The sequence below is a fragment of the Lycium barbarum genome, chromosome 3 (assembly GCF_019175385.1).
Source record: "Lycium barbarum isolate Lr01 chromosome 3, ASM1917538v2, whole genome shotgun sequence".
In the NCBI taxonomy this organism is placed as follows: Eukaryota; Viridiplantae; Streptophyta; class Magnoliopsida; order Solanales; family Solanaceae; genus Lycium; species Lycium barbarum.
In genome coordinates, this window is record NC_083339.1 from 4,426,205 (window position 1) to 4,442,596 (window position 16,392).

General features: G+C 35.6%; 1 protein-coding gene across 1 annotated transcript; it reads right to left on the reverse strand.

Annotated features, from left to right (window-relative positions):
* Positions 1-660: 660 nt before the first annotated feature.
* Positions 661-10,531, reverse strand: LOC132629973 (uncharacterized). Its single transcript, XM_060345436.1, has 12 exons — positions 10,190-10,531; positions 7,446-7,661; positions 6,221-7,333; positions 5,579-5,701; positions 4,836-5,017; positions 4,516-4,747; positions 4,222-4,431; positions 3,689-3,817; positions 2,258-2,326; positions 1,772-1,894; positions 1,227-1,277; positions 661-1,140 (listed from the first exon to the last, which is right to left on the reverse strand). Exons 1-12 carry the CDS (start codon positions 10,430-10,432, stop codon positions 973-975), a joined length of 2,859 nt encoding a protein of 952 aa, XP_060201419.1. The 5' UTR covers positions 10,433-10,531; the 3' UTR covers positions 661-972.
* Positions 10,532-16,392: the final 5,861 nt, after the last annotated feature.

A 16,392-nucleotide genomic window follows, 5' to 3' on the forward strand; every position in this document is an offset into this window, starting at 1 on the left:
ATAGAAGACTAATTCCCACCCATCTACAAAATGGGGCTATAGTGTTCAATCTTGGTTGATTCCATCAAAATATGGAGCAGCAACAACAACAACAACATACCCAGTTGGATCCCACAACATGAGGTCTGGGAAAGGTAAAGTGTACGCAGATCTTACCCCGACCTTGGAAGGTAGGGAGGCTGTTTCCGAAAGACCCTCGACTCAGAAGAAAACAAGGAAAAAGAGTCAGATACGGGCAAGCAAATCAAAACCATGTGAAAATGAGAAATAGCAAGAGCAACGAAGTCATGATAAAATAACAAAGATAGACAAGACCAACACATAGAAGCAGGATAAAAATACTCCTAATACGAGAAAGGAAACCTCGCGACCCCCCACTAGCCCTCTACCCTGATACTCGACCTCCACCCCCTCCTATCACCGGTCATGTCCTCGGTAAGCTGGAGTAACGCCATGTCCTGCCGAATCACCTCTCCCCAGGCCTTCTTTGGCCTACCCCTCCCTCTCTTCAGGCCCACCACAGCCACCCTCTCACACCTCCTCACTGGCGCATCAGAAGGAAAAAAAACTCTAAAGACTACCGTAAAAGTTACCTAATTGGAAATTAAAGTTCAAAAAAGTAAATGAGAGGTTTTTCACAATTACTAAAATATACCAATGCAGACTTAAAAATCACATGTTGCTTCTGAGTGTAATAGTACAAGGACAATGTTCTTGTCATTTAAGAAATTAACACTCATCAAGGTTTGCAATTCAATATGATTGGTCTAATGAAGCAATTACTAGGTACGGCTACAAAAGTTTTACAACTCAATAATAAAATTATATACAAAATTTTATATCAAAGCTTAACCATACTTGCTGAAGCTATGACCAAAATTGTTGCCCCCACCCCTCCTCCAGATGGAACTAAGAAGTGAAGGCATATACAAAGGTACAAACATAAGGTTAAAACTGCAGTTGACGTTATAATCATGACCAAACATGCCCCCCGTCTGACTTCTTCTGTTTCTTCTTTCTCTTCTTTTCTTGTTTTGTGTCTGCTCTTTCTTCAATACGTTTCGTGCTGTGTGAGCGTATCTCCAATAATTTAGTCTTTGCATCTCGAAATGGAGCATCCGACTTCGAAGACAACATTTGCTGAGGACAACAGAAATAGTAAATTATTGACATCCTCATGAACTTGGAAAAGAGGCTGACAAAATCAAAAATCACAAAAGACCTACCATGAAATGATCCATTGCAGCAAGTGTGAAACCGATGGTATCTTTGCATTCCTGTGGTAGTCAAGACATGGATTCATGTCAAAAATAGAAACCCCTATGAGGACACTGGTTCTCCATTTACAAGCTTAATTTATCAAAACGGAAAAGGCTGAAAAATGCCCCTAAAGTATGCAAAATTCACAACATTTGCCCTCCGTTAATAGTTTGGCCCAACCATGCCCCTGCCGTAACTTAGTTGGGCCCAAATGCTCTTGTTTCACACAATACTTATTTGGACCTACATGCGTAGTTTAAGGGCATATCTTGACCTACACGCATACTTTAAGGGCATATTTGGTCCAATTTAGTTCCTAACTGCAATTATGCAACTTGTGAAGTTAAAATCTGTATAAAAAGATAGTATAATGGGGTGAGGTGTGCAGGTAGTGGAAGTCATAGACATGGTTGAACAGTTTTAAAATTTAGAAAAGAAAAACACAAGAAACATCCACAAATTTGCTAAAATATCTCCAAAAAGTCATGCCAAATGTAGTCGTCGAACTTACCTTGACTCTTGCATGAAGACCAATTTTTAGAAGGGTCAAGAGGGGTCTGGCAGAGACAGTTGAAACCAGTTGGTGATGATGTAGTTGCAATAGCAGTGTTGCTACCCTACAAACAAGCTCCACCTGCAAGAAAGGTAGAAGGATAACTACCGTGAAATTCAAGATTGGACATAGCTTGTAAACAGCAAAGACGGGAACTTCATTCCAGCAAAGCATACTTTGTACAATTACAAGTCCGAAGACATAATACTACCTACTTGATGTTGACTCTGCAAAAATTTGCTGATTGCTACTTACTTTATACAAAAAACAGAAAAAGAACAGTTGATTGCTACTGTAATTACCCATTCTCCACTCTTTCGGAGACTGACCTTAATATGAGAAGATTCTACTCAATTATCTTGTTTTCAAAAGCTCAAGCACAATATTTGTGTTTCAGAATATAAATGCAACAAATTCTACATCTCCTTGAAAGAAAATATTAACCTTATCTGGTATAGAGATCCAATTCTTCAGGTACGACAAGAGCTCCAAAGCATCAGAAAAGGGTAAAGCCTGCAAAGATTACTTAAAATATAATCATATATACAACAACAACAACAACAACAACCCAGTGAAATCCCACAACGTGGGGTCTGGGGAGGGTAGAGTGTACGCAGACCTTACTCCTACCAAGGTAGGATGGCTGTTTCCGAGAGACCCTCGACTCAATAAAAACATAAAAAGAGGTCAGATACGGCTAAGAGATTCAAAGCGATATGGAAATGAAGTAACGCAAGCGACACAGATAACATAGAATAATCAAAGCACAGGAAATAACAGATAATAGCATAATAGCATAAATTAGAGCACAAGAAATTATACTACGATAATGCGACTATTAATAAGGCAGGGTAATGAGACTATCTACTAGCCTTCTACCCTAATATGGGTCCTCCAAACCCTCCTATCTAAGGTCATGTCCTCGGTAAGCTGTAACTGCGCCATGTCGTGTCTAATTACCTCTCCCCAATACTTCTTTGGCCTACCCCTACCTCGTCTGAAACCATCCATGGCCAACCTCTCACACCTCCGCACTGGGGCATCCGTGTCTCTCCTCTTCACATGCCCAAACCATCTCAATCTCGCTTCTCGCATCTTGTCTTCCACCGAGGCCACTCCCACCTTGTCCCGAATATCCTCATTCCAAAATATAATCATATATATATAAGACAAAATCAAAATTGACGGGGAAAAAAACCATTTACGCTCAATTGAAAAGCGAAATTCAAAGAGATACCAAATGTTAATATATGTAAAGCTTGGACAGTTGAATTACAGATTCTGTGGGATTGAGTAGGATAACACATTATTGGAGTGACATATACAACCCACAATTCGACCATTAGGGCGATTAGAATAAACTAAAGCTAGGTTTTTCAACGATGTCATTCTACAAGACGCTAACACATGTTAGATGATATGATATAGGAAAATCTTGGGGTGTCCGAAGTCTTTCTTTTCTGGGTGACACGTGATGTAAGCAATGACCACATAAGGTAATTTGGGATGCCTTCAGAGCAGATGGATTCAAAGCACTATATGAATTTTGAGTAAACCACACAACCATGTAAACTCAGTTAAGTTTTGTGCCAAGATGCCACACAACCTTCCACATCCATCAGAACTTAAATAGGACGGACAAAAACAAACCTAACCCAGGGCCCACATTTAGGCACAGAATCTCCAAGTAACAACTTTGCAAACTTAAGCTCAATAAAATATGCATGGTCAAAGCTTTAACCTCAAGTGTATGGAATCGCCATGATGACATTTGAATTGAAACAGTTAAATAACATTTCAGGTCAGGAAATAATTACTGAGAGGAAACTGATTTCCTAATTAAAACGAAATCTTTACTTCAAAATAATCACTTACCAGCAATGTTTGCTCCAGATCATTAGTATGAACACTAGATAATGCACGAAGAACATAATCAGAAGGAGAAAGTCCAAGCATGAGAATATTCGGCCTGAATTCTGAAACTCTGCCCTTTGATTTGTCCTCCTACATGTAAAAATAGTATTCGCCATTCAAGAAATTACCAAGTCAAAGTTTATGATAACACTTTCCTTTTTTATTAAAAGAATAATTAACTAGCCACTTGTTACCCTCCACGTCCAATCACCCAGTTCCAAAGAAAAGGGAGACCAAGGAAAAAACACATATATTTAGATAACCACCTCTTTTGAAGACCTTAATTCAGTCAGTTTCTCTATAAAAATCTTGTTCGTCAGTTTCACTGAAAATATTTTCGATAATTTAAAATCATTTTATCAATGTGGTATCAAGTAGGCTTCGGTCTATACAAAAAGATTATATCAAACCTAAAACCACTCTACTTAATTTCATTCTTTTTCCAGGGAAAGAAGAACAGTAAGAAGATGCCTCCAGGTAAGTGGAAAGGAAACCTCATGTTCAGCAATTCGCTTCAGTTCCGCATCTGCCATGTCCAGGGCTTCAATGATCGAATCTGTAGCAGTAAGAGTTTCTTGAGTCTTTTTCCCCGCTAATGCCACAGCTCCCTCCTCTGGAAGTTCTTCCTTTGGTCCATACTTGTTCTCGAATCCATTGTCAATGTCTGATTCAAACATCTCTTCCAATCTCTTTTCTTTCTCTTCCTGCAAATCCAGGTAGAAACTTATAATTATTTGCTTAAACTGTCTAAAAACTGTTGCAGTATTTCAGACATTAACACAGAATACCTCAAGAAAAAATGGTTCTTCAGTACGATCCCAACGGCGTATGGACCGATCATGCGATCCTGTGACAATAAAATCACCACGGTTGCTCATAGCAAGACACCAAACTTCAGCATGGTGACCTTCAAGGGTTAAAAGCAACTCAAACTTGTCAGCATCCCAGTACTTCAGCAAGCGATCTTTCCCCACAGTAAAAAAGTAATGGGTGTCGCCCACAAATTTAACTCCCATAACGCTGCCATGAAAACAGAGTATCAGCATTTGTTAATTGTAAAACATTACCCAGTTGAATACTAGATTACTTAATACTCTAATCAAAGCACCTATCAGCATGCGCAAAAAGTGACTTATGACAATCCCCGAAGTCTAGACCCCAAATCTTCACATTTTTGTCCGCAGAGCCACTGACAAGCAGATCCCCATCTGAAGAAATATCCATACACAATACAGGCAGCTTATGACCGTAGAGTGAAAGAAAGAACTTGAGTGAATCCATATAGTAGACCTGAAAACATATGGACGTCATAAGTATTAGGACTAAATATCAAATGTATCCTTTATCAAGATTAAAGGCTAAAATATTGAGAAATGACTAGGTGTAGTTATGAAAATTGCTTTTCTTCTATTCCATAAGGTTAGAGGACGCCGGTATAGCATCAAAATAGTAAATAAGGAGCATGGGTAAGCCAATGATTAAAATTAAACTCAGAATTGGGCAGAAAAATATATGGGCTATGGCGAACAATGACAATTGCAAAGCCTTAGGGAACTGATAGGACAAGCAGCATTTGTTTCTCAAAACATGGGTACCAAATAATGTTTCCACCCACCATCTTAAGGAAACTGAAAATGAAAAATGCAGTTGACTGTTGTAGGCAATATTCCTATCACCGTCGAAGAGCTTAACTTGAAGGGGGGATAAAAAATGTTACACCAAGATATTCAGATAATTTCACAAATACTTTCATGAAGAATACTTCCAAGTCCCGAGAGATGAGAATTTCTAACTTTAAAGCTGTTCTGCAGAAATCATAACATGGATAATTCAAATAAGTTAGACTGTTACCTTTACTGTGCTATCCAACAAGGCAACAGCAATAAATTTACCATCAGGGCTTGCAGCAACGACTAGAACATCATCATTCATTTTTAAGCTCCTTGTGGGAGATGCAGTTAAATGCTTAGACCCCTGTATATCAATAAATAGAGCCCATCATTATTCACCAGCAGGAATACAGGTTCTTTTATCAATACAGAAACTAGTGCATGTCAAAAAAAAAAAGTGTGGTTGTAAGAATCCATTTTGTATCAAGGATTTGACATGTTTATATTAGACAAATGCCAAGTCAAATGAGAACTTCACTATGCTGATCACTTCCATAGAAATACTAAAGTACAGCAAAATCAGTTATTCTATGCTACTATTTCTTTTGTTTATAAGCACTATATAGCCCCTTTTTTAATAAGTATAAGACCACCATTATAGCTGTTGAGCAATTATACTACTACGTGGTTAAGTGTGAATAATCTTTTTCATAAGAATCCAAGGATCTCTCTCCTAAACCATTCAACATGAAATCCCAACATTTGGAATAAACGTGCAGATAACAGCACTACAAAGTCAAGAAGGATGGAGATGCAGAGTAATTTAGCATGAGATATCCGTGTATTGGCATATGTTTTTATATAGAAAAGTTAGATTACGCACTTCGCCAGCCTTTTGCACCCTTTGAAATTCCCAGAATTTAATGTCGTGATCGGCGCTGCCAGTGAGAAAACCTGTTCCATCTGGAGTTAAGGCTATTGACTGAACAGAACCGCCATGGGCTTCCACTACTTCCACACAAGTACCGCTTCTAACATCAATAAATTCAAGGGTTCCACCTTTTGTACCAACAACCGCATACTTGTTGCCTGGAGCAAACAGTCCACAGAGACCATATCCTGAATCAATTGTGCGCAGGCAAGAACCAGTAGTTGGGTTCCATATTTTAATTGCACTGTGACTAGTTGACATCAAAAGAGTGTTATCTGAGCTGAGAGTAACACTTCTGACATCAGCGCGATGCCCCTGAAGCTCAATAGCACTCAATTTAGTAGTTGAACTGCTTTCTATAGCATGAAATTCCAGTAAATTATTGTTCAAAGACAATGCTAAGGTAGCCAGTGAATTCTTTGAAGTAACTGGGGAGAATGAAATTGAGGAGATCTTCTTTCCAGCCCGTAGGGTCTGATGAATCTTGAAGATATCCGAGACTGTAACAGCAGGATTGCTGCCTCCTTCAGCTCCAATATCTATCTCTCCGTTTGCCGTTGCCTCCAAGCCTTCTTTGGCAGCTTTCTTCTCCTTCTTTCTACTCATTCTTCTTTTCGCTTTGCGTTTAGATTCAGTCTCGTCCAGCACTCGGAATACTTCCACTGTCTTCCCTGCAACTTGACAAGCCAGCAGGTTTCCAGACTTGTTAAACCTCACTGTTGCAACTCTATCCTTGGTTTGGCGCTGAATTTCACCAAATGACTTCAGTACTTCCCATTTGTTTTTTGTAGGCAAGTCCTTATTTACATCTGTCTCGCTCTTGTTAACAATCAGTTGTCCATCAGCTAAATCATGCTTTATAGTGTAAAAACGAAGCTCAGGGTCAGCAGAACCAGTGACTAGATATCTTTCCTCGGGGTCAATATCTATGGACCAAATTTCAGTATGATGGCCACTTATAATCTGCATGCAATGTTGAGTATCAAGATCCCATACCCTCAAAAGCTTGTCCTTAGAAGCCGTTACCAGTTTTTTGCCAGAATCTAAGAAAACGAGATCAGTAACCTGCAACACAGATGGCAATGGAACAAAATTAAAACTTCACAAGTAACACATGATGAAGTCAGTAATGAAAAATGTGTTATGCCAGTATGCCTAGTTTGAAGATAGTATGAACCTGATCACGATGTCCCCGAAGGCGAAACAGGCCAGTCTCACCCACCACATCCCATAAAATAACGTCATTATCTTTGCTTCCTGATGCTAGTAATGATCCAAGCTTATTGTATCGAAGGGCGGTCACAGCCCCTTTATGCCCATTCAGTGTGGTTTCACATATCCCTTTCTCAGAATCCCAGATTCTAATGCTTCCTTCAGCATAACCACTTGCTATCTGCAATTAAGTCCAATTTGTCACTACTAAAACAATGAATACAAGTCATAAGTTTCACAATCTTTTCCTATGAAATAAACCACTATAACAAACAAATATATTGATTCTGACCCAACAAACAGAGCACAAAACATTGACCTCAGAACACATCTTGACATTTTAACTTTCCTGCCCTACATCCAAATTATTTTCTATAACGCCTTACATTTTAGATACAACTATATCTTAGACGAACGAGTAGCATGACCGCAGAACCTGTATCACTACAAATAAGTCATACAGGAAAAGTATTTTTCTTAATAAAACGAGAAATCCGTTGTTTTCAGGTTTGAAACTCAATGGATAATGAAATCGCTCCTCTACAATTCTCCACGTAAATACCAGAATTGGTTAAACAATCTTGACGCAAAACATGTGATGTGCCCACACAACACATCATGCACTGTACACCACCTTTCCTATTGAACCAAACTACCAAAGCCCTAGGGACATACAGGAAATAATACTTACCTGGAGAAAATCATACTTGAAATAATTTTTCCCCATTTACCATACGCGTACCAGAACTTATCCAAAAATCAAATACACCTCAATCACAGACTAGTTGGGATTGGTTATATAAAACCTTCCAATAATTGAGAACACACGATCTAATGTAAGTGAAACAATAACAACTTAATAACTCTCAACTAGTATTGCCCGCCACTTAAACGCCTTGAATCAAGCTTTTACTATAAGACATGCTATGTTTTCTTCCCCATCGCTAGTAGGTTGATGATCGAGTATATGCTTTCATTGTGTTATTATCTTAGCTAGATTTTAGGTCATTAGCAATAACTTTATGATGTTACGCCTACCCCATTCCTTTTTCAGCACCCATTGTCTGCACCATTTCTACTGCAACAGCACGTCTGTGAAAGGCATGACCAAAGAACAAAAAAACAAGTACCGCCTCTCTATAAAAATCATCCTTTATAATAACATTTCACTATAAAGGCCAACTTTTGTGGAACCGATTTTTCATGTTAATTTATATTTTATATATATATATATATATATATTCTCTATAACAGCGTTTCACTTTCATACTTTCTGTGTCCAAAACTGCTTTGAAATGCTTTCCTTTTCTTTATTTCCTTTTGGGTCTATCGGGAACAACCTCTTTAACTCCACAAGGAAGGGGTAAGGTCTCCGTACACACTACCCTCTCCAGAAATCACTTGTGGGATTACACTGGGTTTTCGTCGTTGTTGTATTCTCTATAAAAGCATTTAGCTATAGCAGCCAAAAAATATCAGAACAAACGAAGTTGTTATAGAGAGGTCTAACTGTATCAAACAAAACAACATAGCAATGACAAATACAACTGAAATTTAGCAATTGTCTCTAACACTATAAATACACAGATACTGAAAAATGCAGAAAAAGCAGAGCAATTGGTATCACCTGCCACATAGACTGCTTGAACCAAGCTTTTATTACAAGACGAGATATGTTTCCTTCCCCCATTGCTAGTAGGTTGATGATGGAGTGTGTGCTTTGATTGTGTTATTATCTTAGCTAAATTTTAGATCATTCGCGATAACTTTATGATTTTAAGTCTCAAATTATTACGAATAGGTCTTTCTAATGATAAATAAGTATGGACTCATTCGCTCATAGAAAATGGGATCAACTCCCCCATTTGCGCATTGGTACTTATCGAGTATAGAATAAATCTGCTTCTCTTTGTTCCTACGAACAGAATTGTTCCATTATTACCAACAGAATAGAACACCCTTGTTTGGAAATAATCGACTGAACCCCGTCCCTTTTTTTAACACCTACCCATCTACACTATAACGGCCAAATTTTTTAGAACCCATTTTTCATGTATTTTATCACGAATATTTTCTATAACAGCAGTTCGATATAGCAGCCAAAAAATATCAAAACCAACGACTTTTGTATAGAGAGGTCTAACTGTATCAAACAAAGCACTATAGAAATGATATATACAACTGAAATTTAGCAATTATCTCTATCACCCGTAATGAAATGATTTACAATTGTGACTTATATTACTCCCTCCGTCTCAATATATGTGATACACTTTCCTTTTTAGTCTATCCCAAAAAAAAGATACATTTCTATATTTAGAAATAATTAAACTTAAAACTTCCCCTTTTACCACAACAACGTATATTCCCACATGGTGGGGCCTGGGCAGTGGCGGAGCCAGGATTTTCATCCAGGGAGTTCAAAAATTCTAAAAGGTAAATATACGAAGAAGTCAGGGGTTCAACATCTATTATATATACATAATAAAATAATTTTAACTTCGAAAATACACTATAATTTTTCGCCGAGGAACCCCTGGACATACGCTGGCTCCGCCCCTGGCCCTGGGGAGGTTAGAGTGTACGCAGACCTTACCCCTATATTGTGAGGTAAGAAGGCTGTTTCCGATAGACAACAATTATAATAGGCAGTAATAGCAACATACAATAAGATTTATAAAAAATAAAAAAAAAGGAAAAGTGATTTACATGGGATGATGAAGAAGAGGAAGCAATTGATGTAACAGCAAGTGATGACCCTTTTGAATTTGATGAAGGTAAAGGAGTTAGTGTTTTGGTACAAACACCTTGTCTAACATGCCATATACCTATTTTCTCTAAGGCAGCAGCTAACAAGTGTTTGCCTGAACTGTCATAAGTAATGTTTGATTCACCTGATACTATTACTCCAAATGATAAAGCTGGTTCATAACGGAGGTAAGTTTTCACCATTGCTTAACTGTGTTGAGTAATGGTGTTCAAGTTTGATGCGGAAGTACAAGGGGAACTGCCTAGGGTTTATGGTTTAAGCTTTTTCTCTTTTATTCTTTTTTTTTTATCTTTTTATTCAAATTCCATATGGATCTAAACCCATTTGGACTGGGGCAATGCCCTTATTTTGGATGGCCTTTAATTTTTGTCCTTCGCTAGAAAATTTTTATCCTTCGCTAGAAATTCATGAAGCGAAGTTCATGATTTCAGATTCGGACTCCTCAGTTAAAAAAAAAAAAATGCAATGGTAGAGTTTGGACTTACAAGGCAGAATTTTGCTACTTTTAATTAGAGTTTTTACCTTAAATTCTGCCACAAGGCTTAACTTTAGTCCAAAAAGGCTTAACTTTATTATAAAAATTTGCCTTGCGATTTTTTACTTTTTTTTACTGAGCTAAAATTCAAACCTCAAAGTATTGGACGAAAGAGACGAAAATTAAAGAACGGTGCATTTGAAGGTCACACCGCACAAAAAAATTGTTTGGATGGACGAGATTCGAAAATTTTGTTAGTCGAAAATTGGGTTGGACACGGACTTACTTGGGCCAACCATCTGATATGACCCCTAACCCAATTTTTATAGGGCAATTGGCAGGAATGGCCTTATTTTGGGGTGGTCTTTAATTTTTGTCTCCTTCTTCTAATACCATGAGATTTTGGGTTTAAATCTCAGTTCAATCAAAAAAAAATTGCAAACCAAAGTTTTGTAGCAAAGTTAGGCCTGCAGGCAGAGTTTCAAACACTGCCTTGAGGTAGAATTTTACTTTTAGGCAAGATTCTATCTTGTGAATCTAAACCACTACCTTGCGAAATCCCTTTTTTTTTATTGAGTTGGAGTTCGAACCCAAAACCTAGGGGTATTAAGCGAAGGGAAGAAATTAAAGACCACTAATTTGAGGGACAAAAATTAAAGACCATCCCAAAAGAAGGAAATCCACGCAAAAAATTATGTTTATGGTGTAGTTATGCCTTTTGATTCATGATCTTTTCGGGGTCATTTGCACTTTTGTCCCTATTTTGTGATGACCTTTAATCTTTGTCGTTCAAATGGGTTGGTCTTTAATTTTTATCCTTCAAAATCGAACTTATGCTTAGAGGGCCATAGGTTACCTCAAAATATACACAAGTTATGTCAGCTCCCTTAAAGAACTTATGCCCCTCTAGGCATAAGTTCGATTTTGAAGGGTAAAAATTACAGAGCAGCTCATTTGAACCCAAATATTTTAAGGCAAATTCTGTCTTATAAGACAGACTTTTTGCGAAGCCTTGCCTTGAAATTTTTTTATTTTTTTTTGACTGAGTAGGTTAGAACCTTGGGATATTTTCGGCCACTTTTTAAGGGAAACCAACAATTTGAGAGTCAAAAATTAAAGACCGCCTTTGAAGGTCCATCTGTGCAAAAAAAAAAAGGCCCAACCCGTGCAATTACTTGAAACTAATAATTAGCCCATTGGATTGACAAAATTCAAAAAAAAAAAATGTTAGTAGAAAATTGGGTTGAATATGGACTGACTTGCCAACCATCGGATAAGCTAGATATGTCATATTCGACCAAACTATATGACTTCTAGCCCATGTTTATAGTGTAGTTATAGTTATACCTTTTTGATTCATGACCTTTCGGCCTAAATTGTAAGCATAGCCACTTTTCGGACCCTCTTTTGGAAAATAGATAATGCTAACTGCTTAGTTAAAAAATAATTTCTTTTTTATGCTGAAACACCATAACAATGTCATGGATTTCAAACTTAAACAAATGAATTTCAGGATACTATCATGATTTTCAAACTTCATCATAGTGTCATGGATTTCAAAAATTGACTAATTTTTCAATGACTTTTGAATTTGCGGTTATTTTCACTTACAAGTCCGGAAATGGCTATTTTTGAATTTTACAATCTTTTCCTGTTTATTTCATGAATGGCCGCTCAATTTTTACTTTACTGCACTAAAATCATTAAATTAATTTTAATAACGAAGCTCACTTTACTAATATATCACAAAAGTTATACTAAATTATTCTTCTTTTTATTTTTCAAATCTCAAACGACATAAATTCCAAATAACAGACATACCACATGGATATGACAGAAAAAAACTGAACTGAACTTTTTGTTGTTAGATGTGATCTGAATTATGCATTGAGGGCCACAAGTTTAAATCACAGAAATCTATTATTTTCTCATATATCTGACATGAAATGTGTGTTAATCTTATAATCATGAATATAATATAGTTGAAGACAACTGTAAAGATTGTTTTCCATAACATGTAGGCCAAAACTAAAAAATTTAATAAGTGGCTCCATTATGTTTCAATGGCTATTTTTGCAACTGTTTCATTAGTTTTCTGCATCATTGTTTTTAGTGAACAGATGTTCCACTATTTTTTCCCATGATGATGTCTCTTACCACAAACTTAACATTTTGATTGCTGATAAGACTTGATTAATCATATTCATTTTTGTGACAGATATGATATGGAAGGAAGAAAAAATGTAATTGGAGAAAAAAGTCTTTAATTTTTTAAATTTGGTGTTTATCCGAATAAAATAAGGAATGCTTCTTTCCTCAATGATGAATATTTTGCTTCTAGTGAAGTTTTATTTTTAACAAATGCCACGCAAATTTACTTGTCAAATTCAAGGGTGTTCTTTTCTTTATAAACTTATACAATGTGGATTTTGAGAACCTAAGGGTCCGTTTGGCCATGAGAATTTTTCACTTTTTCCCGAAAAATTATTTCACTTTATTTAGAAATCAGCATTTGGTCATAAAAATTTCAAATATAACTTGAAGTTATATTTAGAATTTGGAAAACAACTAAAACCTTATTTTCATTTTTTTTCACTTTCATACATTCAAACAATCAAATATTTTTTGCAAAAACAATAACCAAACACAACTCCATCTTGAACTCCAACTCCAAAATTTCAAATAAAGTGAAAAATATTTGGTTTTCATGGCCAAACGCCTACTAAGTTAACCAAAATAGTCATAATTAAATACCAACATGTAACCACCCTACCACCAAGGTGTTCCGATCTAACTAATTCGAATTCGTGCCAATTGAGGTTCTTCATTTCTAAATTAGAATCCAAGACCTCTATTTAATTAAGGATAGAGATGCCAAACAACCCATCACCGGGGGCGTATCCAATGTTATGGGATTGGTTCATACGAACCTAGCATTTTCATGACGGACTATATATTTTGATGTAAAAACATGTGAACTTTTAACAAATATTAGATTTGAACCCATAATTTTAAAAATATAATAAGCTTAGTTGTTAATAATTTTATGATTGAACTCATCAAGTTAAAATTCTGAATTACTTATTAGTAGTAATCGCACTGATCAAATCCCTAAGTACAATATATTCAGTGTCAAGTATTTTGTGATGATTTTTTAGCCTTTTACAAACATTTTTTTTTTAGTTTTGTGACATTTTTACAAGAGATCTTCATTTTTTTACACATAAGAGATCTGTAAAAAATACTTAAGAGATCTGAAAAAGATCATTTTCTTCTATTCAAATTATAAGAACGCAAGAGATCTCATTTCCTCTGTCTTTTGCTTTCGTTTTAATTGGTTCATCCCCTCTTTCTAAAGGTTGGCTATAATGAGTTGTCACCAATCACCACCTAATTGAAGACATTGAATAACATATATCATTCAATATATTTACATTTCTAAGTGAAGTAGTAACTAAAAAGAGAACAACAACAAAGTGCAAACCTTAAGTCATAGAAAAAGGAAAGATCATCCTATTTCTGATAAAATTGTTCTGTTTAAGCAATTTTACTTTAACAAAATACGAATAAATTCCTTTTAATGTGGATGTGTCTTAAGAGGCAACAAAATAGGAATTGGAGTTATAGTTAGGTACGTCTTACCTAGGAAAGACACAATTGTTTCTCAGTTCGACAATATTGATCCTCATGTTCATTTTATAGAAACATGGGCAGCATTTTCCAAGGACTTGTTGCTTGATAACGACATTATTGGTCTTCTTGAAAATGATAAATTCTGACAAGGAAGACATACACCTTTCAACCATTGCAGGTGTTTGAACTATATTTGGTGGGAGTTAGAAAAGATAAACATTTTGAAATTAAGGTTTGAATTGAATTATTTGAAAGTTGAAGTTATATTTAAAGATGAATTTCACCTAAAAACAATATTTGAAGATGTCATAAAATCGTTATTTAACTTAAAATGCTCCTCAACGAAATTATTTTGGAGAAGGACAATTTTATTGTTTTATCTCCAAATATTATCACAATTATGATTATAAATTATATTAAAAATTCAACTAACATCGAATAAATAATCATAACCAAACTATTCGAAAAGGAATAATGAATGTTGACCACAAAATTAAAGGAGGAAAGTAAAAAAAAAAAAAAAAAAAAAAGATACTTCTAAATTCTAATATATGTGGAAACTAATCAGTATCATCAATGAGTCAAATTAAATCCCAAACTAGGTGTCGACTTTATTGGGTCAACAAATTAGGCAAATTAGCCCCCACATCCTTTTTGGAGTCAACAAGTAGTCGGTGAATTTGAGCTAAAATTTCAAATCCTATGACCTACTTATTTCAACGTTGTCAAATTTGTTCGTGCATTATTAAACTGAGTAATTTTATTATCCGTTGAATTTTGGTCTAATATTAATTTGTCATAGCCTCATAGGAAAACGTCTCTTTTTACCCTTGATCTTTAAACATAGATCTACTCACAGGGGTGAATCTTTTTTGATAAGGAATTTGAACACGTGAAATTCATCAACGTATATATCCGTTAATGATTCTGAAGAATATGAGTCACGTTATTAACGTTTAAAATTGAACAATTTTTTAGGCCTTTTCCGTAATCTTAAAACTTCACATTGGTTAAAGAGCTGCCTTTCCCCACTACTTTAGCTCTCTTACCGCCCACCCATCACCCACAGGCCACCACCCACCACCCACCACCCACCTAATCTTCTTTTCTTTCCCTTCTTTTGTTTGTTTAGACATTAAATTTACTGATTTAATTAATTAAAATATGTATTAATACGCATGTTAAGTACAATAAAGCAGGGATAGAACCAAAATTTTTGCTAATGAAATTCAAATATCAAGAAGTAAATGAAGCAATTAAACAGATTCAACATTTACACTCTATTAAAAAATAATTTTAACTACAATATAATTTTCGATAAATAAGATTTGATTGAACCACTTACGCCCCAAGCTTCGTTCCTGAAGTAAATCACTTTCTTCTAGAAGAATGCTTTTTTTCTTCAAGTACATAATGCAACAGGTTCCTTATTGGTTATTTTACAGGTACGGACCTTTTACGTATAATCATGAGCACAAGTTGATATATAATTTTAAAAATGATCGAAGTTTTGCATTAACTTCAACATGCAAAAGTAGCAACTGGCATATAGGAATGATCTACGGGGCCAACATCAATAAAGCAAAACTTTATGGCTAATTAATTACATAGACTCAGCCCTCTAAAAAGCTACTAATAAAGTACAAATAAATAATACTCCCACTTACGAACTTAACGTTATGGCTAATGGTCTATATTTAGGCCCCAGAAAAGCTATAAAGTAAAATAAATAAATTTCTTAGGAGAAAATGTCTGATTAGAATAACCTTGATCACCATGCAACCTAATTAGTTCAACCAATTACTACTCAGTTCCCCTCCATTAGTACAATTTACTCGTTCAAATTATTATTCTCCTCATCTTATCTCTTCTTTTTATATTTTATCTCCTGATCTTATCTCTTCTTTTTATTATTTTACTTACAAAAATTATGAGCCAAACAACATCCGAGTTTGCTAACCTCATAACAATTTAAAGAGAATTTTAGATATGAAAGTGAAGTTTCGCCACAAATATTGAGCACATTTGGTACTA

Excerpts from the sequence above, each read along its gene's own strand:
- LOC132629973 (XM_060345436.1), bottom strand. The coding sequence starts at position 10,432 with ATGGTGAAAACTTACCTCCGTTATGAACCAGCTTTATCATTTGGAGTA. Across the intron at positions 1,278-1,771 it reads GTCTTCATGCAAGAGTCAAG|GAATGCAAAGATACCATCGG; the intron begins GTAAGTTCGACG and ends TGACTACCACAG. Across the intron at positions 1,141-1,226 it reads CTGCAATGGATCATTTCATG|CAAATGTTGTCTTCGAAGTC; the intron begins GTAGGTCTTTTG and ends TGTTGTCCTCAG.